The following is a 25809-nucleotide window of genomic DNA, read 5'->3' as shown; positions in this document are numbered from 1 at the left end:
ATAGGATGGATGTGTTGGGAGAGCTGTGGCTTTTAAAGAGTAGAATAGGGTTTTTCACCAGACATATATACTCCCTGTGCTAGTAACCATCAGCAGGGTAACCTGCTGAGGTCAAATGAAGTCTTTTATGGGAATTTTAAGGGAGTAGCCGATGAAGCTTTATCTTTAGAGATAAAATGGAGGATAGTGTAGTAGGAAGTAGAAGGGAAGGGACGGGGAGAGAGGGAGGGAGGGAGAAAGAAAGTGTTGAGAATTGGGATGCCATATTCACAACATCTTATAAAGAGCTCACATTTAAAACATGTCAAATGGGAAGTATTGACTTACATGTGGTAGATCAAAGATGCAGTGAGTGAGTCATAAATCAGTGTTGTCATTTAATCAATCGACAGACACCTATCTTTGTATGGGCCAAAAGAAAGGACAGACATCAGTAAAGGGTCCTGATGTTGAGGAGTTGAACATGAAAGGCTGTTCTGAAGGAACTGAGGTGTGCATGGGCGGTGAAATCATTGACCACAGGAACCCCTGAATTCCAGGGTTTTGAGCACAATGGAAGAGCAAGCTTTGGAGTCAGAGTGGCCAGGATGGGGGTCTGAGCTCTGTCTTCTTGCAGTGTAGTCATGGGCAGGCTATTTAACTTTTCTCAGCCTCAGTTTTCTCACCTGTGAATTGAAACCACTGAAGTGGTTCTTCTATGGGTTATCAAGATTACGTGACTTGATACATGGCAAGTGTTGGCCAAGTATCTACAACTAGTAAACAGTATTAGATAGTGACCTTAGAGCATTCATTCTCTTTTTTTGTGATGATGGGTGATCATTTTCTCCATTGAACTGATTGAAAGAGACCCCTTCCACAATATATAATAAAATTAAAATGATGTTTTGTTAACAAAATCCCAGTAAAGGACCAAAAAGAAACAAATACAGAATCTACTAATAATTTTCTTAGGGTAGTGGATTATAATTATTTTTTATTTACTCTCTTATCCAATCTGGAGTAGGAAATGGCAACCCACTCCAGGATTCTTGCCCGGAAAATTCCATGGACAGAGGAGCCTGGTGGGCTAAGTCCATGGGGTTGCCAAAGACTTGAACACAACTGAGCTCTGCAGAGCAGCAGCTCTTATCCAAACCATCAGCAATATAACTTTATCTATTTTTAACAGAAAAAGGATATTAAAATCACCTTTTCTTTATAATCAGCAAATCTGTGAATACACATCTAGAGACGAATCACTTCCATCAGTCTCAAAGTGAATCTGTTTCACTTAGGGAAAGTAGTATTGGCAGACGGGGGCAGTTTGAGAAAGCTCATTAGAACCTAGTTACAGCATGTTCTGTTGCTTTTTGTTTAACTTAAAGGTGTCTCTTGTTGTTCTCTTGTGATGAGAAGGATTCGATTCTCTGATGCATATATCTAAGTGACAACTGAAAGCTAGTCAGTACACAAGTAACATAGGCCATCTTTTTAGGAGTGAGCTTTATTCTGAATTAGGGGGGTGGGAGGTATAGCTGTTTAGGGGCTAACAATGAGATATGAATGATTTTTGAGTGTGTAGTGCTTCTTACTTCATTAGTAGCCATCAGCAGGGTAACCTGCTGAGGTTGAGTGAAGTTTTAAGGGAGTAGCTGGTAAAACAAAGTGGGCAGGAGATGCCTGCCGAGAGGCAACCATGAGGCTGCAGACTAAGTTATCAACCTGATGTCTTTCCTGGGTAGGGAGGATTTTCCTTAAAGAAGACAACCTCTCTGGAGGTTTCCATAATTGCCTTGAACTCTTTCCCATTTTCACAAAGAACCCACTCCTGTGGCTTCCATGGGGCTGCTGTTACAGTTGTTTGTTGGCACATGCATTCAGAAGCCCTGCCCTCTCATCAGTGATGCCAACAATAGTTAATTAGGCATGGTCTCGCTGGACCTGAGATGGGAACATTTACCTAAGACTCATTTCCAGGAGAATGACACAAAGCCATTTTTTTTGTGAAAGGAAAACCAACAGCAGTTTATAGTTGGTTTGCTTCTGGAAGACTTCTGTGTGACTGGAGCTTGAATAATGCACTGAGCACAGAGGTGTTACATGTTCCATGGCAGGTGGGAAGGTCAAAGGGACAAAGGGTTCATTGAGGGACACAGGGAGGTGACTGCATTAGCAATTACAGAAAATGGGCTTAAGCTAAAAGTTGTTAGGCATTTGTTGAGTTGTAATATTAGTAATCATGAAAAATGTTATAGTGAAAAAATTAACACAGAACTCATAGGAGAAGAAAACTTTTAAACTTTGCTTCCTTCATTAAGGTGACAGTGTTTTAAAGGATAGTGTACATGAAAACAGGATACTTTCTTTTTTTTTATCCTTTTTTCTCCTGTATCTAATTGTGTTTGATGACTTCTGTAGGCAACCTGCTTACAAACCTTATTTCAGTATCTAATTTATAAAATCTAGATTTTATTTTGTTTCCCCAAGTTTGAGGGCAGAAGGAGAAGAGGGCAACAGAGGATGAGATGATTGGATGACATCATCAATTTAATGGACATGAGTTTGAGCAAACTCCGGAAGACAGTGAAGGACAGGGAAGCCTGGAGTGCTGCAGTCCATGGGTTCACAAAGAGTCAGACATGACTGAGTGACTGATCAACAACAACCCAAAGATTTGGCAAGAAGAGCTATGGCCTGTTTGTATTGAGTTGGCCAAAAGGTTCATTCAGGTTGTTCTGTATGAGCTTATGGAAAATCTGAAAGAAGTTTTTGGCCAGCATAATAACTTTGTGATATCACTGAAATGATGGCCAGTGCTTTTTTGGAGAAGGGTCTCTATTTCTCCCCCATCACCCCCACACATCAAGAATCCTTGTAGCCATAATAAATGTAAAACAAATAGCTTTGATGACAAGAACAAGGCAACAGACAAAACAAAGTAAAAACTGTCATAGAAGCAATTCAGCAGACGGTGTTTCCCAGAACGCATGCTGCAACACTCCAGGGTCCTGAGATCTTTAGAGGAAAAGGGTTCAAGGGTCACATAACTTCTTGAAGCCCTACAGGCTAGTTTTTCTTCTAAGAGTTTGTAATGCGTATTTGTGTGTTAAAGAGTCAGAACAGTTCTTCAGTCGTGAAAATGTTTTCATTTAGTTTAGCTCACCATGCCCCAGGTACTTTGGATCTCCCCCTCTCCACACCCCAGCATTTAGTAACATCCTGCTGACTACATTTTGGAAAATGTTTCAGGAAAAGGTATAGATTTCCAAGTTTGGGGGCCTGGAATCTTGATGGTAGTTGTGAGGTAGAGTTCAACTCAGCTGAGATTTCAATAATAATACTGGGACAACTTTCACCCAGATATGTGTGAAAGTGATTAAAATAATTTGTTTATGATCACAGACTATCACTAAATCCAGGGTGATATTGACTCTTTAGGAAGGTGCTGAAATGTGGCTGACATTCTGATGGGGTCATTTTTGTTCCTGTCTGTGGCTTTTCTCCTGGGTTGGCAAATGGACACCTCGTTGATCAGGGCTTTAATTACACTGATTTAATATTGACTTTCTTTTTAATATATGAATTTCTTCTTTAGGAGGATTTTTTTTTTTTCATTCCTGAAAGGATTAGTTGCTCGGTTGTGTCCGACTCTTTGCAACCCTATGGACTGTCACCTGCCAGGCTCCTCTGTCCATGGGATTCCAGGCAAGAATACTGGAGTGGGTATCCATTCCTTTCTCTGGGGGAGCTTCCCAACCAAGGGATAGGACCTGGGTCTCCTGCATTGCAGGCAGATTCCTTACTGTCTGAACCATCAGAGAATTTCTTAATCATTTTATATTTGCTGTTTTTAAAACCATTTTTACTTAAGTCTCATTTCATCTAATTGTTAGAAAATGTGGTTTGTACAATTTCTGCTTTTAAAAAAATTTAGTGAATTTTTTGTAGTCTTGCATATGATTAATTTTATTACAGTTCCATGAATGTTTGAGAAAAAAGTAAAACATGCTGTCTGTAAAGACAGTTTGACATGTATCTATGAAAAACAATATTGTTCAAATACTCTATCATTTTTTTTGCAATTGATATATTCAAGACTGATGTATTGTTATAAAGTCTCCCACTCCTAGTACAGTGTTTTCCCCTTCTGCCATTTTGCTGTTGTGTATTTCAGTTCTGCATTATTTGATTCTTGAGATTTATGAGTCTTATATGTTCTTTGTGAATCATGCCCTTTATCAAAATAAGATTTTTAAATCCCATTTAATGCACTTTTCTCGAATATGACTGTCATATATTACTGTTGCCAGGCCCACTTTAATTTATGTTTGCTTATCCATTTAGTTTCCATATTTCTCTTTTAAAATATTTTAGTTGAGTCAAATAGAATAAAAGATAATTTAGGAATGTTTTTCATACACATCATGGGTCTTTTTTCCCCTTCTCTTTTAAAGTTCCTTTTATATACAATAGGAAGTGGGATTCTGAAAAGCTAATCTGAAAGTTTCTGTCATTTAATAATGCTGTTTAGCCTATTTATACTTAAAACAATTTTCTGTGTTGAGTCTGTCGTTTTGGTTTTGTACCTTCCATGCTTCATTGCTTTTCTTTCTTTCTCTCTCTCCGCCTCGTCCCCTGTCCATCCATTCCTCCCTCCCTCTTCCTTTCTTTTTTCCTTTTTTCCTTCCCTCCCTCCCTCTCTTCTTTCCCTCATTTCTTCCTTTCTCTCTTTCTTTCTTTCTGTTTTATGCAACATGAAGTGACCATGTTTTCTTTGATTATTTTTCCTACAGTGTTTATAATTCTGCTAGTGTTTCCCTTTCAGTTCTTAAAAAAATTAAATATACATGTATCCATGAATAATAACTCCTGAAATTGAGTGTTTCCTGTGTGACAGACACGTCTCACACACAGTAAATGACTAAATTATAGCAACCACTGAACGACATTTTACATACACTTTACAGAGAAAACTGAGTCACAAAGAGGTTAAAGATAGAATTTACACAATTTTTCTAGAATCCACAACCAAATTTAGAACCCAGGCTGTTTGACTCAGAGCCTGCATGGTTAGTCATCTTGCTATACTGCCTCTCCATTTTTAAGAATTAAGTAATAATACCATGTCCATGTAAGTTGAAAAGTGAATATTTTGTTTTACTTTATACTTCACTTACAGATTTCTTTTTAATTTCATTTTAGAACCAGATGATGAAATTAACATTTGATGATATGTTTTCTCCCTGAAGAACTATTTTTTATGTTTGTATTATGTAGTAACTGTGTTTTCCAATAATCATCTAAATGAACCTTGTTTAACTGGATTGTCCTTTTATATCACTCCTTAGTTTGAATTTGGGCAGCTAAAATTTGTCTTCAAGTTATTATAAGGATGAGGTGATATGTTCTCTGAGCTCTTGCATAGCTGAGCATATATGAGAAGAGTTTTGTGAGTAAAAACTTGGCTGGTTATAGGTTTGCTATACATTGTACTCTCAAGCACTAAGCAGTACCCCATTTCCTCTGACATTTAGCACTGTAGAAGGAATTGTGACCCAAGAATAACTTTTTGCATATATATATATGTGTGTGAATATATTTACATGAATAGGGTTACCTCTACACACACACACACACTTTTAAAAATAACTTTAATTGTGTGGTGCAACCCCCTTTCTGCTCAACAAGGAGCAATGATGTTGGGTTTAGATTGGTGATCGAACAGGTAAGTCTAGGAACCTGGAACCAAATGAATGCACCCTTGAGAAAGGCAAGCAATAGCACAGCACGTGTGGAAGGGCCTCTGTGGAAGTCTGGACTCTCAGGCACAGCTTTCTGGGCCCGAGTCAGTCTTTGCCAGAGAAGTGTGTGGTCATGTGAGATGAAGCCTCAGCTTAGAGGAGCCATCAGTTCTGGGTTTAATTCAGCTTTCATCCTTAGCTGTTTACGTAGCCTTTGTAACTAGTGTGTGCGCAGTGTGTGTGCGTGTGCACAATGAACGAGCCTCCTTGTCTCTGAGGGGTATGAGACCACCTCCCAATCCCCATTGGAGGTGCTTCACAACAACACCTGCTATTCATCATCACTTGACAAATGATAGGAAGATTGAAGCGCAAAAGTTTGGTCAGATATATGGGCCTTAGGTGAATTCTCTTTTTGAACCTGAGGTAGCCATGGTCCTTACAATTCCTTTTCTTAGTATTGTGTCAAATGCTGGCTCTCAGAAATACCACCTGTTTCTGAGACAGACTGAAGATATTGCTTACCTTGCTGTGGTAGACAGAATACTGCCCCCAGCCCAAGATGTTCATTTTCTAATCCCTGAAACCTTTAAGGATGCTGCTTTATGTGGCACAAAGGACTTTGTAGATGTGATTAAGTTAAACCTCTCGAGATGGGGAGATTATGTCAGACTATTACATTGGGTCCAATGTAATCATAAGGGTCCTTAACCGTGAACCACTAAGACAGAAGAGTCCGGGTCAGAAAAGGAGATTTGCCCATGGAAACCAAGGTAGGAATGTTGTGATTGCTTCCTTTGACTGTAGCGGAGGACACCATGGGCCAAAGAATGTAGCTGCCCTCCAGAAGCTAGAAAAGGCAAGGAAGTTACTTTTGAGAACTTCCATGAGGAGTGCAATCTTGCCAACACCTTGATTTTTGCACAGTAAAACCCATTTTGGGCTTTTGACCTCCGGCACTGTAATACAATAAATTTGTGTTGTCACCAATCAGTAAATTTGTGGTAATTTGTTGCAGAAGTGATGGGAAACTAACATATTTGATAAGGGAGAATGTGACAGGAGTCTTGATAGTGTCTCAAAGGAGGAAGGGCAAATCTGGGGTATTTATAAAGATTTCAAAGTTTTGTTAAGTTCAGGTATTTTAATGTAGGGCTTGATTAGCATTGGATTAAGATCATGGTATAATGGTTTAAGCCTGGTGGACACTGTAAGGCAAGAATCTTGAGGAGAGGGGTTGTCAAGTCTTACTTGCAGTATGCTGTATCTTCACTGTGTCATCCGTCATCTTTTGTTGTGGCTCATGGATTCTCTAGTTATGGCCCACAGGCTTACTTGCTCTGTGGCATGTAGGATCTTAGTCCCCACACCAGGGAGAGGACGTGTGTCCCCTGCATTGCCAGGCAGATTCTTAACCACTGGACCACCAGGGAAGGCCCCAGTTGATATTTTCTACTGAAGAGTTGTTTAGATGTTCCTGAAAAATTATCAATTTATGAAAAGTAAATTTATTTGTAATTTCTATTTTCCCAGGCAAGTGTTAACTTGTGTTGATGCAGACAGAGAGTAATAAATTCTAATTAATCCAGGCAGTAGGCTGTGTGGAGGCAGATGATTCGGGATCCCAGTTGCAAGGAGGATGAGATTCAGGGTCAAAGTTTCAGGTATCCTTGAAGCTATAGGAAAGGCCACAGAATCCCTGGTCATCTTTTTTTTCCTTGGAACTTTTTCTTTTTGCTTGTAAGTCTGACATTCATTCATTAGAGTACAAGTGGAATTTAGTCCATTCCTACCCAGATGCTAGGATTTCTACTTTGTTTAGGAAATTCTTTTTCTTACTGCCCAGTGTATTGGTTTTGTATTGCTGCCATAACAGATTATCACACATTTGGTAACTTAAACAATTAAAAAAAAAATCTTATAGCTCTTATGCTGAGAAGTTCAATATGAGTAAAAATCACAGGGCAAAAGTCAAACTGAAAAGATAAATGCATCCCAATGTTCATTGCAGCATTGTTTATAATAGCAAAGACATGGAAGTAACCTAAATGGTAATCAACAGAGGAACAGATAAAGAATATGTGATACATATATACTATGGAATATTACTCAGCCATTAAAAAGAATAAATAATGGCATTAGCAGCAATGTGGATGGACCTAGAGACTGTCATATGAGAGAAGTCAGAGAAGGACAAACATCATATGACATCCCTTATATGTGGAATCTAAAAAGAAATGATACAAATGAACTTAGAAAACAAACTCATAGATTTAGAGAACAAACTTATTGTTGCCAGGGAGAAGGGATAATTAGGGCATTTGGGATGGACATGTACACACTGCTGTATTTAAAATGGGTAACCAACAAGGACCTACTGTCTAGCACAGGAAACTCTGGTCAGTGTTATGTGCCAACCTGGATGAGAGGGGAATTTGCGGGAGAATGGATACATGTATGTGTATGGCTGAGTCTCTTTGCTGTTCACAGCCTTTGCTGAAACTATCATAACATTGTTAATTGGCTATACTCCAATGCAAAATAAAAAGTATTTTTTAAAAAATCAAGATATTGGGTCTATATTCCTTTTGGAGGATAGTGGAGGAGAATCCATTTCCTTGCCTTTGCTGGCTTTTAGAAGACACCACATTCCTCAACTTTTGACCTCTTCCCTCCATCTTCAAAGCCAGCATGGAAGCCTGAGTTCTTTGCATGTGGTTCTGGTCCTTTGTGGCTGGGGAAAGTTCTCTGCTTTTATGCATTTGTGATTACAGATATCAATAGTTTGGCCCCAACTGGTTAATGCAGGATCATCTCCCCATCTCAAATAGACTTAAATCTTAAATATATCTGCAAAGTCCCTTTTGCCATGTAAGGTAACATATTGTCAGGGTCTGAAGTTTGGGGCATGGACATCCTTTGTTGTTGTTTAGTCACTAAGTTGTGTCTGACTCTTCATGACCCTACGGTCTATAGCCCGCCACGCTCCTCTGTCCATGGGATTTCCCAGTCAAAAATCCTGGAGTGGGCTGCCATTTCTTTCTCCAGGGAATTTTCACAACCTAGAGATTGAACCCGCATCTCCTGCACTGGCAAGTGGATTCTTTACCACCGAGACACCAGGGAAGCCCAAAGAGAGGGTAGGGTAGGGAAAATCATTTGCTACCAGTTAGTTTTCTTCACTTAACATTTTCCCTGGATCAGTTGCTTCCTATTTTCCTTCCATATGCTCCCGGACCTCCTTGTATTGCTTAAGTCTAGAGTCATGTGCACCACTGAAGCTCTGTCTCACGTTCCCAAGCGTCTTGCGTGTACTCTGTCTCCATGATAACCACGTTCTTTGCATGTCACTGTCATGGAAAGAGTGCTGTATGCGCCTCCTCTTTTGCTGTCAGTGCAGCTTGAAATCAGATACTCTATTGTGCAGACACAGGCAGGGATGATGTGTCCTGTTCAGCCTCACTGAACTTCTTCCAGGGAGCAGGAACAGTCCCGCTTCTAAATGAATTGATGCCCTGTGTCAGGCAGATCTGTTTGTTTTTGTTGCTAACTCCTGTCCGACTTTTTTGTGACCTCATGGACCATAGCCTGCCAGGTTCCTTTGTCCACGGGATTTCCCAGCCTGGAATACTGAAGTGGGTTGCCATTGCCTTCTCCAGGGATTTTCCCAACCCAGAGATTGAACCTACATCTCCTGCATTGGCAGGTAGATTCTTTACCACTGAGCCACCTGTCAGGCAGATTAAGTTAACAAAAATACTTTTAAACTACCAGGAGTTAGAGGAATATAAGCTTTGTTGCTGCTTTCACCTGTTGTTATCAAAAATCTTAAAATACACTTTTCTTTCATTTCTGCCCCAGACTCACCTTGACATTCTGGAAAAAAGTGTGAACCACAAGCAGGTCTACTTCCGACAGGAGGTTCTCTGCCAGACGCTAGGAGGAAATTCCTGTCCACTGGTGACTATCACGGCCATGCCGGAGTCTAACAGTGCTGACCACCTGGAGCAGTTCCGTGAGTAAACACATACCTTCTTTGAAGATTTGGTGGTGACGGTGGTGGGGGAGGTCCTCTTAGTCTTGCAAGCCCTCTGTCCCTTTGAGGTCAGAAATTCCACAAAGGGTTGGGTACTGGTCTATCTTTGTAGAAATATACCCAACTCTTCTTGCTTTGTTTTGTTGGTCAGTTGCTAAGTTGTGTCCAACTCTTTGTGACCCCTTGGACTGCAGCACGCCAGGTTTCCCTGTCCTTCACTATCTCCCAGAGTTTGCTCAAACTCTTGTCCACTGAGTCTGGGATGCCATCCAATCATCTCATCCTCTGTCATCCTCTTTCCTCCTGTCCTCAATCTTTCCCAGCTTCAGGGTCTCTTCCAATGAGTTGGCTTTTCACATCAGGTGGCCAAAGTATTGGAGCTTAGGTATCAGTGTTGCTCTGTTATCATAGGGAGAAAAAAAATTAATTGCATATTGTCAGAGAGATGAAATGACTTGTTGAAATTGAGAGCAGTTTAAAAGTGACAGTCAGTGCTCCTAAAACAGAACCAGAACCGGAAAATGAACCAACATTTTCTGACCTCTAATCCGGGGACTTTTCTCATCATGCTCATTACTGTTATACTACCCTCATGGTCAGTCACAGTTTGGAAATAAAAGAAGCTAAGTCTTGGAGAGCTAGCTGAATAAGTCTGTGAATGACCTGGATACAGTTTGGATCTGAAGAACTAAAAGTGTGGAGGAGGCTCTAGCCAAGAGTTGTAAAACCAACTCAAAGCACACAGGCACACACAGAGATGTACATGCACAGACACACACAGCACCCATTTCACGTTAGACTCCTGAGCACAAATGTGATTTTCTTTGTGACCCACCAGCTTTTAAAGTTGGCTCCTGGCATAGTTTTCAACCTCAGACAAAGGCAAGGAAAACCAAACAGAATGAGGCATGCTTGCAATATGGAAAAGTTTGGGAGATGAAAGTAAAGGCTGGGGAATAAAAATCCAGCTAATTTATCCCCTAAAGAGGCAGCCTTACCTGATGAAGTGCTAACTGCATTCAAGTGAATCTTTGGTGGATAGGAAATGTAATTTCTCACACCCCATCAGCATCTGACAATGAATGCTTAACTGTCTGGCTGATCAACAACCGATTATCCCATCTGAATTAATAAGGCCGTAACATGCTTTAATGAATAATAAGGGATTTTCCAAAAGTTCTCTGATGTGGTTCATGCATTTAAGAGCAGTTTCTCTAATAGTTACCACCTTCTTCCCTTGCAGATGAGCAGTTCATGGAAGTTAGAGACAGTAATCCTTCCAGGGCAACCTTCAGAGAGCAATTATTTATTTAAGAAAGTGGGTCTGTGTATGTCTGCATTGTTCAGGTTCAGTTTCTCAATAGGAGCTGAGCGGTACCCAATGTGTAATTATAACACAGAGCTGCCTCAGCTCTTGCATCTTTATTTACACCGACAATGGTACTTTTGTTGATATTATAACCGCAGAGATCATTTTCCCTTTAAGGCAAGGACTTGAAACACAATGCTTGCTTGCTCAGTCACTGCAGTTGTGTCTGACTCTTTGAGACCCTATGCGCTGTAGCCCACCAGGCTCTTCTGTCCATGGGATTTTCCAGGCAAGAATACTGGAGTCGGTTGCCATTTCCTCCTCCAGGGGATCTTCTTGACCCAGGGATCAAACCCGTGTCTCTTATGTCTCCCGCATTGGCAGGCAGGTTCTTTACCACTCATGCCACTGACACACAGTAAACGCTCCTAAATAATTTGACACTTCAAAATAGTTCAAAGAGGAGAAAATATTTCTTACCACATGTTCATATGAATCATTTCTACTTGGGATCTAATGTTGGTAATAATACATGAATACTATTGTTGGGGGGTGGGGGTGGCTGGAAGCAGGACCTTGGTCCTTGTCTTCTTTGAAGAAATAATTCAACAGAGACAGATATTGTGAAACAGATACAATGTTTGTTAAAATCAAAGTGCATGTGGAGGAAATGGCAACCCACTCCAGTTTTCTGGGTTTTTTTTTCACTTTTTATAATTATTTTTTATTTTTTTATTGAAGGATAATTGTTTTATGGAATTTTGCTGTTTTCTGTCAAACATCAACATGAATCAGCCATAGGTATACATATACCCCCTCCCTTTTGAACCTCCCTCCCGTCTCCCTCCCCATCCCACCCCTCTAGGCTGATACAGAGCCCCTGTTTGAGTTTCCTGAGCCACACGGCAAATTCCCGTTGGCTATCTATTTCACACATGGTCATGTAAGTCTCCATGTTACTCTTTCCACACATCTCACCCTCTCCTCCTCTCTCCCCATGTCCATAAGTCTGTTCTCTATGTCTGTTTCTCCACTGCTGCCCTGTAAATAAATTCTTCAGTACCATTTTTCTAGATTCTGTATATGTGTGTTAGAATATGATATTTATTTATCTTTCTCTTTCTGACTCACTTCACTCTGTATAATAGGTTCTAGGGTCATCCACCTCATCAGAACTGACTCAAATGCATTCCTTTTATGGCTGAGTAATATTCCATTGCGTATATGTAGCACAACTTCTTTATCCATTCATCTGTCAATGTACATCTAGGCTTTCATGTTCTAGCTTTTGTGAATAGTGCTGCAGTGAACAATGGGATACATGTGTCCTTTTCAATTTTGGTTTTCTCAGGATATATGCCTAGGAATGGGATTGCTGGGTCATATGGTGGTTTTATTTCTAGTTTTTTAAGGAATCTCCATATGGTCTTCCATAGTGGCTGTATCAGTTTACATTCCCACCAACAGTGCAAGAGCATTCCCTTTTCTCCAAACACTCTCCAGCATTTGTTTGTAGACTTTTTGAAGATGGCCATTCTGACCAGTGTGAGGTGATATCTCATTGTGGTTATGATTTGCATTCCTCTAATAATGAGCGATGTTGAGCATCTTTTCATGTGCTTTTGCACAGCAAAGGAAACTATAAGCAAGGTGAAAAGACAACCTTCAGAATGGGAGAAAACAATAGCAAATAAAATAACTGACAAAGGATTAATTTCCAAAATATACAAGCACTTCAGTATTCTTGCCTGGGAAATCCCATGGACAGAGGACCCTGGTGGGCTATAGTTCATGTTGTCACAGAGAGTTGGACACAGTTGAGTGACCAAGTACACAGCATGCACGGAAGAGCACATGGGTGAATTCTCAGAGAGAACTGCTCCCGATAAGAATGGTTTAGATTGCTTATACGGGGCAGTCTTCTGTGTTTATCTCTGGCCAGTCATCTTGCTTGGGCCCATATTTGGCCTGACTCAGGATCCTTCCTGGTGGCACACACATCTCTCAACCAAGGTGAATTCCAGTGTGAAGGTTTCTGGGGGGTTTGGCAGGACATAGGAAAAAAATATGGTCACTTTGTCTTTCACCCAATCAGGGCCGATGCTCCTGTTGTGATTTTGTCTCAAAGTGTCCTCAGGAGACTGGATGTAGCTGCTCAGCCTGGTGCCCAACTATCTCCTCCGTCACTCTCATGTATCTTTATAGCTTTCTCTCTTAAACATGTGCTAAACATGTCAGCTGTTGTTCATCTCAAGATGGGCAGGCATTGAGAGGACCCAGAAATGAATGATGTACATCTTCTTTTGGGCATCGTTGACTTAGAAGTGACAACCATTGAGCTGAGTCCTGAGGAGAAAAGACCCACGGGGGCTGTCTTTACAGGTGTGTCAAGTGGGCGTTTGCGCAGATCCCATGCTTAGAAGGGCCTCGAACTTTCTTTAATGCTCTTCAGTCACCAACTTGAAAATCTCAAGAAAAAAGTTTTGAAAGGGGCTTTGCATTTTCTCTAGGTTTGTTTGAATTTATGTATTTGGCCGTGTTGGGTCTTCGTTGCATCTTGCTGCGTCTTCGTTGCATTTCGCTGTGGTGCTCGAGCTCAGTGGTTGTGGTGTGTGAGCTTAGTTGTCCCATGACATGTGGGACTTTAGTTACCTGACCAGGGACCGAACCCACGTCCTGACATTGGAATGCAGATCCTTAATGACTGGGCCAGCAGCGGAGTCCCTGCATTTTCATTGTGCAATGGACCCTCATGTTGAGCAGTTGGTCCTGGGCCTACTCTAAGTTCATATAGCTGAAAAAATAAAAGGCTAGTGTACAAATGAGGTAAGTGGGGCACAGGGAAGTTAAATATCACAGTCAGTGGTGGTGCCTGATTTCTGATTTTCTTTTTCTGACTCCTGGGTGCATATGAACAATAAATGCGCTAACACAGTCATCAGAACTGGTGTTCAACATCACCATTCAGGTTCCACTCTGATCCAGAACTTCCTCTTTCCCCTCTTCTATGTCCTCACATTATTGGAAGCTAGTTTAGTTGTTAAAGCAACTCACACTAAATTGACCACAAGTAAATGCATTCTCTTCTTCCTGCTGACAGTGAATTTCATTTTCCTCTCCTAACCCAATGTAAACATTTTCATGGTGGATGTTTCAGGCACTGTGGCAGGAAGGAAAGAAGGAAGGAAGATTCAGAACCCTCCAGACCCTTCTGATCCCAGCACGGAGCTGAGATTGCATGACCTGGGCCTCAGTGCTGGAAACATAGTCCCTGATGGGTTGCAGAAACAACAATTTGTTTAGCAGCTTTCAATATATACATGAGCACAGGTCTTTACTGTAAAAGAGCAGAATATGAACATCACCTACCCTCCAAAACACAATACCATGCCTGTAAATCAGAAATAAAACAACTTCCTTTGAACTGCAGTGTGTCGCATTGTTTTAGGACAAGAAAATAGCCAATGATCCAGTAGCTCTAGACTCTTCCTGCCTCTAGGCTTTAATTGTCTTACCTGCTTCCTCCCTCCCTGGGTCACCAACTTCAGTCTGCAGTTGTATTTAAATGTGATGTGACTGGTTTCAGATTCAGTGGCTGCTTCTCATTCCTCATGATGAGGTTTAGTGCACTAAAAGACTCTCTTTCCACTGAGCAGGGTTATCATTTCAGTCGTATTTTAGAAGTTCAAGAAATGAGAGCATGTGGGCCCAGGGAGAAACCCCCACCCCCAACTAGAGACTGATTCCCTGATAGTCTGACCTAAAGTCCTGGACCAGGAGCTTGTTGAGAACAATTTATTGGTTACTTTTAATTCTTTCTTGACTCTGGGCTCCACAGAGTCTTTCCTGGAAGGATTCATTTGCTTTGATTTATTTTTCAAAAGCATTTTTTTAAAAAAGATATTTTTCCTGGAAACATTTAGCCTTACTTTCCTGATAAATATAGTTTTGGTTCAGTAGTAGCCAGATTTAGGAGATGCAAATTTGATCCCTGGGTCAGGAAGATCCCTTGGAGAAGGAAATGGCAACCCACTCCAGTATTCTTGTCTGAGAAATCCCATGGACAGAGGAGCCTGTCGGGCTACAGTCCACAGGGTCACAAAGAGTCAGACATGACTTAGTGACTGAACAACAAGTAGCCAGACTTGCCTGGTGTATGTTTTATCTCTCTCCCAAGAATTGAGGGTAAGTGACTTCTCACAATGGTCCCAAGAGAGAAGGCTCTTTTAAACCTGGAGATCTAAGCCTCAGAGCCAAAACGCTGACAGGTCCCCAAGAGCAGAGTCACTGTCCACCCTTTCAGTGGGACAGTGAGCAGGGAAGTTCTCCGAGAAATTCTCGTTGAGACCTTGTGGAAGAGACTGACTTGAAAAGAAATGGAGAATAAAAGGGAGCTGTTACAAAAAGGATAAATGACTCATTCTAGCATCAGAGACTCTCAGTGGATGAGGCATAGAGGAATTAGGCAGTCTGTGCTCTTCTTAACTGGTAGGATTCCAGAGGTCAAAGGAACCCTGGATGTTTGGGGTATGTAGAGCAGAGAGCGAGTGAAGAGTGACCAGAGTCTAAGAGGGTGGGATAAAGGCTCTGACAGGTTGAAATAGAAGGCATTGGATAAGCCGGTTTGGAGATAGGTTTGGTAGGCAAGATCTATCCCAGACATGGATTTGGGTGCTTTCTGAGACTACTGTCCATTGGTTAGTGATCTTCTGGCATAATTACGCTTAGCCTAGTTAAATCCTTCCACACGTTGTGTGTTAGCAGATATTCCAAGAGTTGAGAAGTCATATTTTCTTTAGTTTGTGTATGGTAAGTCCCCTACATATGAACAAGTTCCATTCTAACAGCATGTTCATAAGTCCAACAAAGTTAGCATAAGTACCCAACTAGCACAGTCAGCTGTATAGTGCTGTGAAAGTCAAGGCGCTGGTCGCTCAGTTGCTCTTTGTGACCCCCATGGACTATAGCCTCCATGCTCTTCTGTCCGTGGGATTCCCCAGGCAATCCTGGAGTGGGTTGCCATTTCCTACTTCAGGAGATCTTCCTGACCCAAGGATCGAATCCAGATCTCTTGCATCTCCTGCTTTGGCAGGCAGATTCTTTACCATCTGAACCACCAGGAAAGTCCAAAAATACTGGTGCGTAGCCATTCTCTTCTCCAGGGATCTTCTCAAACTTAGGTCTCCTGCATTGCAGGCAGATTCTTTACCATCTCAGCCACCAGGTAAGCCCTGATACTGCTCTGTGATACATTAAAAATACTGTACACATAATACATAATATACAAACATAAAAAAATTAACATTTTTAATCTTACAGTACAGAACCTCAAAAAGTACAGGAGTACCAGCTACATAAGCATTACTTTTTTGCTTCCAGACATCCTGGGCTTGAAATAAAGATACTGTACTACTGTCCTCTAGGAGCTCCCCAGGTGGCATTAGTGGTAAGGAACCTGCCTGCCAATGAGGAGACGTAAGAGACACGGGTTCGAGACTTGGCTTGCCAGAGCCCCTGGAGGAGAGCATGACAACCCCCTCCAGTATTCTTGCCTGGAGAAGCACGTGGGCAGAGGAGCCTGGCACGCTAAGGTCTGTAGGGTTGCCAGGAGTCAGACACGCTGAAGGGACTTGGCACAGCACTGCCCTACTGTTCTCTACGCAGTGCCGCAAAGTACACAAAAACACGAGCCCTTGTGGAGGATGCACGCGGATGACAACGTACGCCAGACACCCGGACTCACTCACGCGATTGGACATGCGCCCCCACGTTCGCATCTTTTCAACGTTTGCAACTTGAGTTCCTATGTAGGGGACTTGACTGTGCTCTTCGGGAGCGGCGTGTGTTTGTGTGTGCGCATATGTGTGCTTTTTGGATTGGAACGGAGAGAAGATACTGCATTTAAGAAAACTAGAGAACAATTCAGAAGGTTAAGAAAAAGTTTCGTGGGAGGGGAGTATTGTTTCCTCAAACCTCATTGGAAGTGGATGAAAAACGAGGAAGGGCGGTTGGTCTGCCTTTTCCAGGGCTCAGCCACTCCCATGCCTGTGCCGGCTTCCTACTCTTGCAGAAGGGCTGTCATTATTTCCCTTTTGCAGATGGCCAGGTTAAGCCTCACTAAGGGTATACAACCAGCCTGAAGCCCCATGTTAAGAGGCTTCTCAGAGAGGAGACCCCAGTACCCCACAGTTCCAGAATATCCCCCTCTTTAGGGTCTGCCCTCACGGAGAAATTTCCTAGAAATGCACACAATCCAAACACACTGCTTATTGAAGACCATCATTGTTATGTTAACTTTTCTATTTTCTCCACATTTCCCCCATCCCCTCACATTATTTTTGTCTTTTTAAAAGATTTTTATGATGTGGACCATTTTTAAAAGTCTTTACTGAATCTGTTACGACATTGCTTCTGATTTATGTTTTGCATTTTTGGCTGTGAGGCGTGTGGGATCTTGGTTCCCTCATCAGGGTCTGAACCTGCGCCACCTCTGCAGTGGTAACTCCGAGTCTTAACCACTGGACCACCAGGGAAGTCCCTCACATTTTCAATGACCATTTCAGTCCAGGGCAAGTTGAGTTCCTTTTTAGTTTGGGGGTCACATCTCTGTGATGGAAGCTTCATGTTTTTCTCAGGAACTTTCTTGCTGATTCTTTTCCCCTTTGGACATCTCTCCATCCACACCCCTGAGCCGCGTTGTCTTGACGATCCTCAAGAAGAACCTGAGAGGGGGAACAAATCTGTGAGAATTTTCAAAGGGAGAATGACATTCTCTTGTTAGAAGCTGTCGTTCTCCAAGCGAATAGCGGCTGCCTGACTCACGGACTGGTGACAGACAAGAAACAACAGAGGTGAATGGAAGCGGGCAGATCTGCTATTTCTGCTCTTGGAGACACCTCTACCTGGCATTTATTATAACCTGAAAGAGCAGAGTTCACCCTTCTGTGCCTGGAGGTGAGGTGATCTTACAAGTCTGGCATAGCCTCTGACACACTGTTCTTTCCAGGGGGCCTGAGGTGGGGAGAACAAGAGACTGTGTTTGCCGCTGTTAAAGAATACCTTTCTCTTGTTCTTTCTCTTAAAAATATTCATACAAGAGCAATGTTCTATTCAGGCTGCCATTATGCTAAAAGCTTTTTCTTGGAAGACAATAGCTGTTCTCAGGAAAAAAAAGATTTACACGGGGTCCCCAGGGTATAATGAGCTACCACACAGCGCCTGCCTCGGGCTGGGAGTTGTCACTTGTAAGTGGTTTTAAATTAGAACGGAGTGGAAAAACACACAGTTACAGAATTCCCCTTTTGGCTTCTTTGCAAATCATTCTCCATCCTTTCCGGCCTCTGTCTCTTCCTGAGACACCTGATCAGGTACGGACTTTCCAGCGAGGAGAGTGTGAGGTGACAACGGTCCAAGGAAAACAGAAACGTGAAGTGGAAACCTCTCCCTCTTGGAAACTTCTGTTTCTGCCTGGAGGCACGTGAGGCTGAGTATTTACTAAGGGATCACTGAATTTCAGAGCTTCAGCATCCATAGACAGTGGAGTCCAGATTCCTCCATTGCTAGTGAGGGATTGAAGGTCAGAAGCACGAACTGACCTGTGTTGGTCTCCCAGCTGGTTGATGGCAGATGGGGTTTGAAACTTCCGACCTCTCGTCTCCTGATTAAATTAAGTGCTTTTCTCTCTCTCCTGTTTTTTTTGGTAATGCATTGCTGTTGACAAATATTAGAACTAAAAAATGAACTACAAGAGTATGAATAACTTCTCTGTATGGAAGTTTTTAATAAAAAAAGTTAGAAATACTGAATTGTAACCTTTTCTTGTCTTATGGTTTCCATCTTTTCAGGCAACCAGGGCTAGGAACCATGGTAGATATTAGGAAGATAGAGATGAATAGGACGTGATTCTAGTCTTTGAGACACTCTTGATAAGCATTGTGTTTGTGTGTATGTGTGTGACTTGATAAGCATTGTGTTTGTGTATATGTGTGTGACTTATGTAAACAAGTCATTATGATACAGAAGTTATATGAGAACAAAGTTCAATGGAAGCACTGAAAAGAGCCTTTTTCTTCTTGGTGGAATCAAAGGGGGAATGGTACCCAGGAGGGACAGCTTTGTAAATCCCATGTGCATGAAGATCCTTTATTGACACACCTTTTCTTTTGAAGAAATCTCAGTGGACAATCTCAAACTATTTAAAGAACTGTTTAAATCTTTCTTGAGAAGACATGAAAAGGGGAATATATAAAACACATGCAAACCATCGTAAATTCATCTTTCTTACTGTTACCAATCTACACATACAAATAGAGGTTCACAATAATCCCACTGTTTTTCAATATAAGCCTTTAAAACTATGACATTCAGATCAGTTAAGTATCTCCTTTCTACTTCCCATTTTGGTCCAGTCACTCTAAGAAAAGGAAGATGAAGAATTCTTTCTCCTTCCAAGGCTGGTTGGAGGCAGTGGGAAAAACTACAAAATCTTACAGTTGAATAGTTTTGCTTATTATACACAATCACGTAGTTTACTCTCACAGAGTTTTTACATAATATATCATTTAGTCCTTATAGTTCCTTTGTTCTATAATGATAAAACTGAGATTAAGTATCAATGCCATTGATCTGTGTCTTGAACTCAGACTATTGCATGCAGTGACATGGAGGTGTATCTTTCCAAGCAGGAAAATAGCTTTTGTAGAGACATGGAGGTCTGGAAATAATCTCTGTGAACATCTCAGGGTGTCAGAACTACAGGATGGTGGATTGAGTATGGGATCAGAAAATAAGGTGGGAAAGTAAATTGGGCTGAGTTTAAAAATATACCTTATTTTTCATATTAGTTTCTCCTGAAGGCAATGATGAACTAATAGAATGCTGTTAAAAGAGAGAAATGACAAGATCAGATTTGTTTTGGAGGAAGATCTTGTGGCAGTAATGTAGGGGATGGAGGAGGAAATGGCAACCTACTCCAGTATTCTTGCCTGGAAAATTCCATGGACAGAGGACCCTGGAGGGCTACAGTGTCTGGGTCGCAAAGAGTCAGACCCAACTGAGCACACACAATACAGGGGAAGTCTGGAGTGTGAACGTGGTGACATGATGCCCAGCACAGAGAAGTTCATAAGCATTTAGACCCTAGATTCAGACTCCCTGGGGTCCTAGTCTTGACTCTTCCATTTATTAGCTTCATGAGCTTGGAAAATATGTCTCAACACTCCATGCCGAGGTTCTCCACTTACAAATTGCAGATGACAACAGTACCTTCTTCACGGGGCAATCTGAAGCTTGTAAAAGGACTTAGAGCATGGTACACAGTAATCAAGAAAAAATAACAACTGTTAGTCGTCTACCTGGTTGATGAGATTCCCAGGGAAGATAAGGCTATGGAAATGGGAGGGGAGGGTCTGAATTTAGGGGATATGTCTAAGTTAGGAGTGAGAGGCCTTGTGATTAACAGAGAGTAGGGATAAAGAAGAAGGAGTTGAACTATTTTTCCTTTGGGTGATGGGTGCACAGTTTAATACCAATAGAAGAATACTTGAGTGAGTGAGACTGTTGTGAATGGATATTGAGTTCAGTTTTGGAAATATTCATTTCCAGAGGCCTGCAAATTATATAACTAAGGTTAAACATGATTATAAAGCCAATATGCAATAAAATGTAATCCATTTCAGAGGGAAATAAAGATTGCATTACCTGAATAATTTTCTCAATTAGTAAGGATACTATAAGTTGACTCTATGTGGTTACTGAAGCAGAAGCACGTAATATATTTCATCAGAATCCATGCCAAAACTGTTCTATTCTGTAAATATGTTCATAGGATTTAACAATTTATATCTTTTCAAGGTAATTGACTGTTTACAAAATGTTTATATGTGATTAACTGTTCCTCACAATAGCTCTGTGAGGTAAAGAAAAAAAAAATTACATTTGTGGTTTCCATTTTTAGCTGATAAAATTGAGGCCTGAAAAAGTCATGTGGTTAGTAAGAGCTGGAGCTCAAATTTATCCCCAAATGCTCTGATTCCTAAGCTCCATAGCCCTAATTCCATATTCTATGACCTTTCAGCTCTTCAGTCATGAGAGAAAATCCTTTATTGTTGAGGTGCAATTCCCTGCATGTAAAAATACTTGTTTATACAGCGGGTAATACAGTCTAGGCTTCTCCAATGTGCCTAGTACCTGTATAGTCCCATTAACATCAATAACCATTGTAATTTTTTAAAAAAATCTGTACCACAAGTCCTTTAATTAATAATTTATTTATTTTGTCTTTTTCTGTAAACTTCTTTTAAAACTTATTTTTAATTGAAGGATCATTGCTTTACAATATTGTGTTGGTTTCTGCCATGTGTGGGCATCAGCCATGGATATACCGATGTTGCGTCCCTCCTGAGCCTCCCTCCCACCTCCCACCCCATCTCAGCCCCCTCGGTTGTCACGGAGACCTGGTCTGACTTCCTTGAGTCATGCAGCAAATTCCCACTGGCTGTCTTTGGACACATGGTAGTGTATATGTTTCCATGCTACTCTCTCCTTTCAGAAATAAGGAACGCTTCACGAATTTGTGCGCAGGGGCCATGCTAATCTTCTCTGTACTGTTTCAATTTTAGTGTATATGCTGCTGAAGTGAGCACAACAATTTATTTTTATTTTCTGCCATTGATACCATGAAATTCCATGTTAGGATAGAATAGCCCTTGTAATTTTAGTAAAATCTAAATCTTTCTGCCTCCACAAAACCCTTCTCACCTGTATCTTACCCCTTAAACATTCCATACCCTTCAACCACACTCATCTTCTTTCTATTCCTTCAACACAGCGACTAAATTATCTTCCCCAGGCCTCTGGATTTGCTGTTCCCTCTGAGTGGAAAACTTTACCTTTGTAGCTTGGCAAGACTGATTTCTTCTTGTCCTGTATTATCCTTGCTCAGGTTGAGGAAACCTTCCTGGGTCACCATATGTAATGTTCTCTCGCTCAGAACCTCATTATTACATGCCCTTGTCCTATCTTCCTCACAGCCCCTACGACAGCTCCATACGGACACAGATTACATGCTGTATGTTTTCACTGTTGTACCTCTAGGGTCTAACAGTTCCTGCAGAAAGCTGGTGCACACTCAATATTTATTGAACAAATACAAGAAATCTTTGCATCTATTTTTCCTTCCACCCACAATGCAGGGACACCTCTTGAAAAGTTAACAATTTCCGTAGGTATTTCATGGGTTACACTCAGGTAGCCTCACCTGTACTCATAACATAGCTGTTGGATACAGTCACCCTCATGGGCCACTCAGTTCTTCCCTGATGCCTGAGCTTGTTTTGTTAGTTGTCAGCTGTCCTCGAAGCTACTGAAAGGATTCTTGCTACTGCCATTGCTGGGTTTTCAGAGAGTTGCTTAATTCCGTGTAAAGTTGGGTGGATTAGCACTCTCTAAAACTCCCCAAAACAATGTTGCTTGGCACCAAAGCTCCTTAATTTCCTCTGAAAGAAGCTCATTCTTCATACACTGGACAGGGACAAGCTGGCAACCCATGTCTCCATTATTCAGATGTTTTTCTTTCTCAGAGTCCCTCACCTAAGACTTGAAAACTCAAACTCTGAAAAAAAAAGAAGAAAACTCAAACTCCTCACTTGTCTTCCAGCCTCAAATCCTAAGGCTTCCTGCCTACCAGCACATGCTCTCAAGGGTGGGTCATGACCAACCTTCCAGTTCCCCAAATAATCAAACTCAGTTTACCAGGCTGCACTAACCAGACACTCTGATTCATATATTTCATGGACGTCTCATAACATGACTGGCTTCCCAGGTGGCGCTAGTGGGTAAAGAATCCACTGCCAATGCAGGAGATGCAAGAAACCTGGGTTCAATCCCCGGATCAGGAAGATCCCCTGGAATAGGAAATGGCAACCCACTTCAGTATTCTTGCCTGGAAAATTCCATGGACAGAAGAGCCTGATGGGTTACAGCCCATGGGGTTGCAAAGAGTTGGATGACTGAGCACACATGTACAGCATAACCGTGAGTTTGTTATTAAAATCCCTTATTTTAATATAAAAGTACAATGTAGTTTATTATTTATGGATATTTACATATAGAGAAAAGTATAAAACCATGTTGAAAAAAGATAATACCAGATTCAAAATAGTGATTCCATCTGAAGATGGTTGGAGCAGAAAGAGGAAAAAAATGAATATTTATCAGGGAGTTTGAATTTCTTAAAGGAAGAGAATTTTAAGGGAGATATGACAGAAAGTGTGAGCTTTTAAATCTGGATGGGCAGGCACATGAGTGTCTGTCCTATTGTTTTTTTGTATCTCCAACTATATTTGTATTTCATATTTAAAATTTAAAAATTAAATTAAAATTTAAAATGTCAACATATCATCCTTAATCAAAAATTGATAAACTAGTATAAAATATGAAATTAGCCACATATTTCTCATCTTATTATTCCCTAAGCAATTGCTTTTAACAGGTTCATGTTTTTCTTCAGTACACACAAGCACACACACACATACATATACACTCACACATAAACATAAACACATGAACTCATGCATACTGATTCCTGAAATTTAGACTTAATGAACTTAAATTAGCCTTCCTGACAATTCTGTCCTGTGAAAGTCCAAATCTCTTCCCCAGGAATTCCAAGATTGACAACCTCACTAAATTCTGTATTACCAATTATATTCCCACAAAAATGTAGGAGATTATTTTCCTCCAGGGCCCAACCAAAAATGGATTTACCAGTCTTCTACATTTTCCTGTTAGTTAAAAAAAATTAATCCCCCTCTTTTAAAATACTATTTCAGTGTTATTTCAATTTGACTCTCTTTGTGCATTACTCAAGTGATCCATATTTTTAAATGTTATTTATGTATCTTCCTTTTAAGTTACTCAATTTTGAGTCATTTGTCTATTATTTTATTAGATGCTTTGTCTTTTCCTAAATGATGTAATAGGAGCTCTTTGTATATTAGAAATATTCTTTGTTAAACATTGATTTATTTAGCAAATATTTATTAAGTGTTGATCATTGTTTTAAGATAGGGCATCAAGTGGTTGATGTTTTCTCCTAGTCTGTCACTTCTTTTTAAATTTGTTAACATCTTTGCTCAGTTTTCATAGAATCTAGTATAATAATCTTTTCCTTTATAATTATGAAAGTAATGTGTTAGGGAAAAAATATGATTTTTAAAGATGATGGAAGTAAGGCCCAGTGAGTTAAAAGCGACTTGTGCATGGTTGCATAGCTATTAAGTATGAAGCAAGAAATTGGAAACTGGGTCTTTTATAATAACAAAAATTGCTTTATTTTAAATGCAACACTTATAAAAGAATTCATGTAACATAAAGGTCTAAGTTAAGAACAATAAAATGGACACCCAGGGATATACTACCCATTTTAAGAAATAGAGCATTACTCCATATTTTAACCCCTGTAATCCTTGTTCCTATGTGTGTGCTCAGCCATGTCTGACTCTTTGCGACCCATGGACTATAGCCCACCAGGCTCCTCTGTCCATGTGATTTCCCAGGCCAGAAACACTGGAGTGAGGTGCCATTCCCTTCTCCAGGGCATCTTCTCGACCCAGGGATTGAATTTGCTTCTCCTTCATTGGCAGCTGAATTCTTTTCCACTGTGACACCAAGGAAGCCCCTTGTTTCTATGACCCCACAATTCCTTCATTTGATTAACTCATCCTGGATTTGTGTGTTAAATGGTCTCTTGCTCTTCTTTATACATGAAAATCACATTTATAGATCTCTAAACAACCTACTGTCAAGTCTGCTATTTGGGGCTTTAAGTAAATGGAAACATACTGTGTAAGTATATCTTGTGTTATAATGGGCTTATTTTGTTAATAACATTTGAGACTGAACCATATAACATGTTGGATTTGCATCTGAGCCATTCATTTTCACTATTGTATAATACTCCCGGGTATCAATTTAGGTCTGTTCATCCATTTTACTGTTATATGGCTAATTGAAATGTTTGCAGTTTTGTTTTGTTTGCTATTACATACAGAATATGTATACAAATAAAGAGCCTCTTGATGAGGGTGAAAGAGAAGAGTGAAAAATCTGGTTAAAACTCACTATTAATTAAACCAAGATCATGGCATCCAATCTTATCTCTTCCTGGCAAATAGAAGGGGAAAAAGTGAAAGCAGTGACAGATTTCATTTTCTTGGGCCCCAAAATCACTGTGGACGGTGACAGCAGCCATGAAATTAAAAGACGCTTGCTCCTTGTAAGGATAGCTATGACAAACCTAGTGCACAACCGCTAAATTGCTTTAGTCCTGTCCAACTCTTTGTGACCCTATGGACTGTAGCCCACCAGGTTCCTCTCTCCATGGGATTCTCCAGGCAAGAATACTGGAATAGGTTGCCATGTCCTCCTCCAGGGGATCTTCCTGACCCAAGGATCAAACCCTTGTCTCCTGTGGCTCCTGCATTGCAGACAGATTTTTACTGCTGAGCCACTGGAAACCCATGATAAATCTGGGCAGCATATGAAATTTAAAAAGCAGAGACATCACATTGCTGACAAATGTCTGAATAGTCAAAGCTATGGTTTTTCCAGTAGTCATGTACAGATGTGAGAATTGGATTGTAAAGAAGGCTGAGAGCCAAAGAATTGATGCTTTCAAACTGTAGTGCTGGAGAAAACTCTTGCGATTCCTTTGGACAGCAAGGAGATCAAGCCAGTCAATC

General features: G+C 40.8%; 1 protein-coding gene and 1 pseudogene across 3 annotated transcripts in view; one reads left to right on the top strand and one right to left on the bottom strand.

Moving 5' to 3' along the window:
• AGBL1 (AGBL carboxypeptidase 1) overlaps nt 1–25809 on the top strand; it is a 900518-nt gene that overhangs the window by 206684 nt on the left and 668025 nt on the right. For all 3 annotated transcript variants that reach the window (XM_043434375.1, XM_043434374.1, XM_043434376.1), the window contains one exon: nt 9585–9738. In XM_043434375.1, coding sequence (XP_043290310.1) covers nt 9585–9738 — 154 coding nt within the window. The remainder of the gene's footprint in view (nt 1–9584; nt 9739–25809) is intronic.
• On the bottom strand, nt 21616–21711 carry LOC122419833 (annotated as a pseudogene).

The sequence above is a fragment of the Cervus canadensis genome, chromosome 17, assembly GCF_019320065.1.
Source record: "Cervus canadensis isolate Bull #8, Minnesota chromosome 17, ASM1932006v1, whole genome shotgun sequence".
NCBI classification, from domain to species: Eukaryota; Metazoa; Chordata; class Mammalia; order Artiodactyla; family Cervidae; genus Cervus; species Cervus canadensis.
This window is presented reverse-complemented; position numbering and strand designations above follow the sequence as displayed.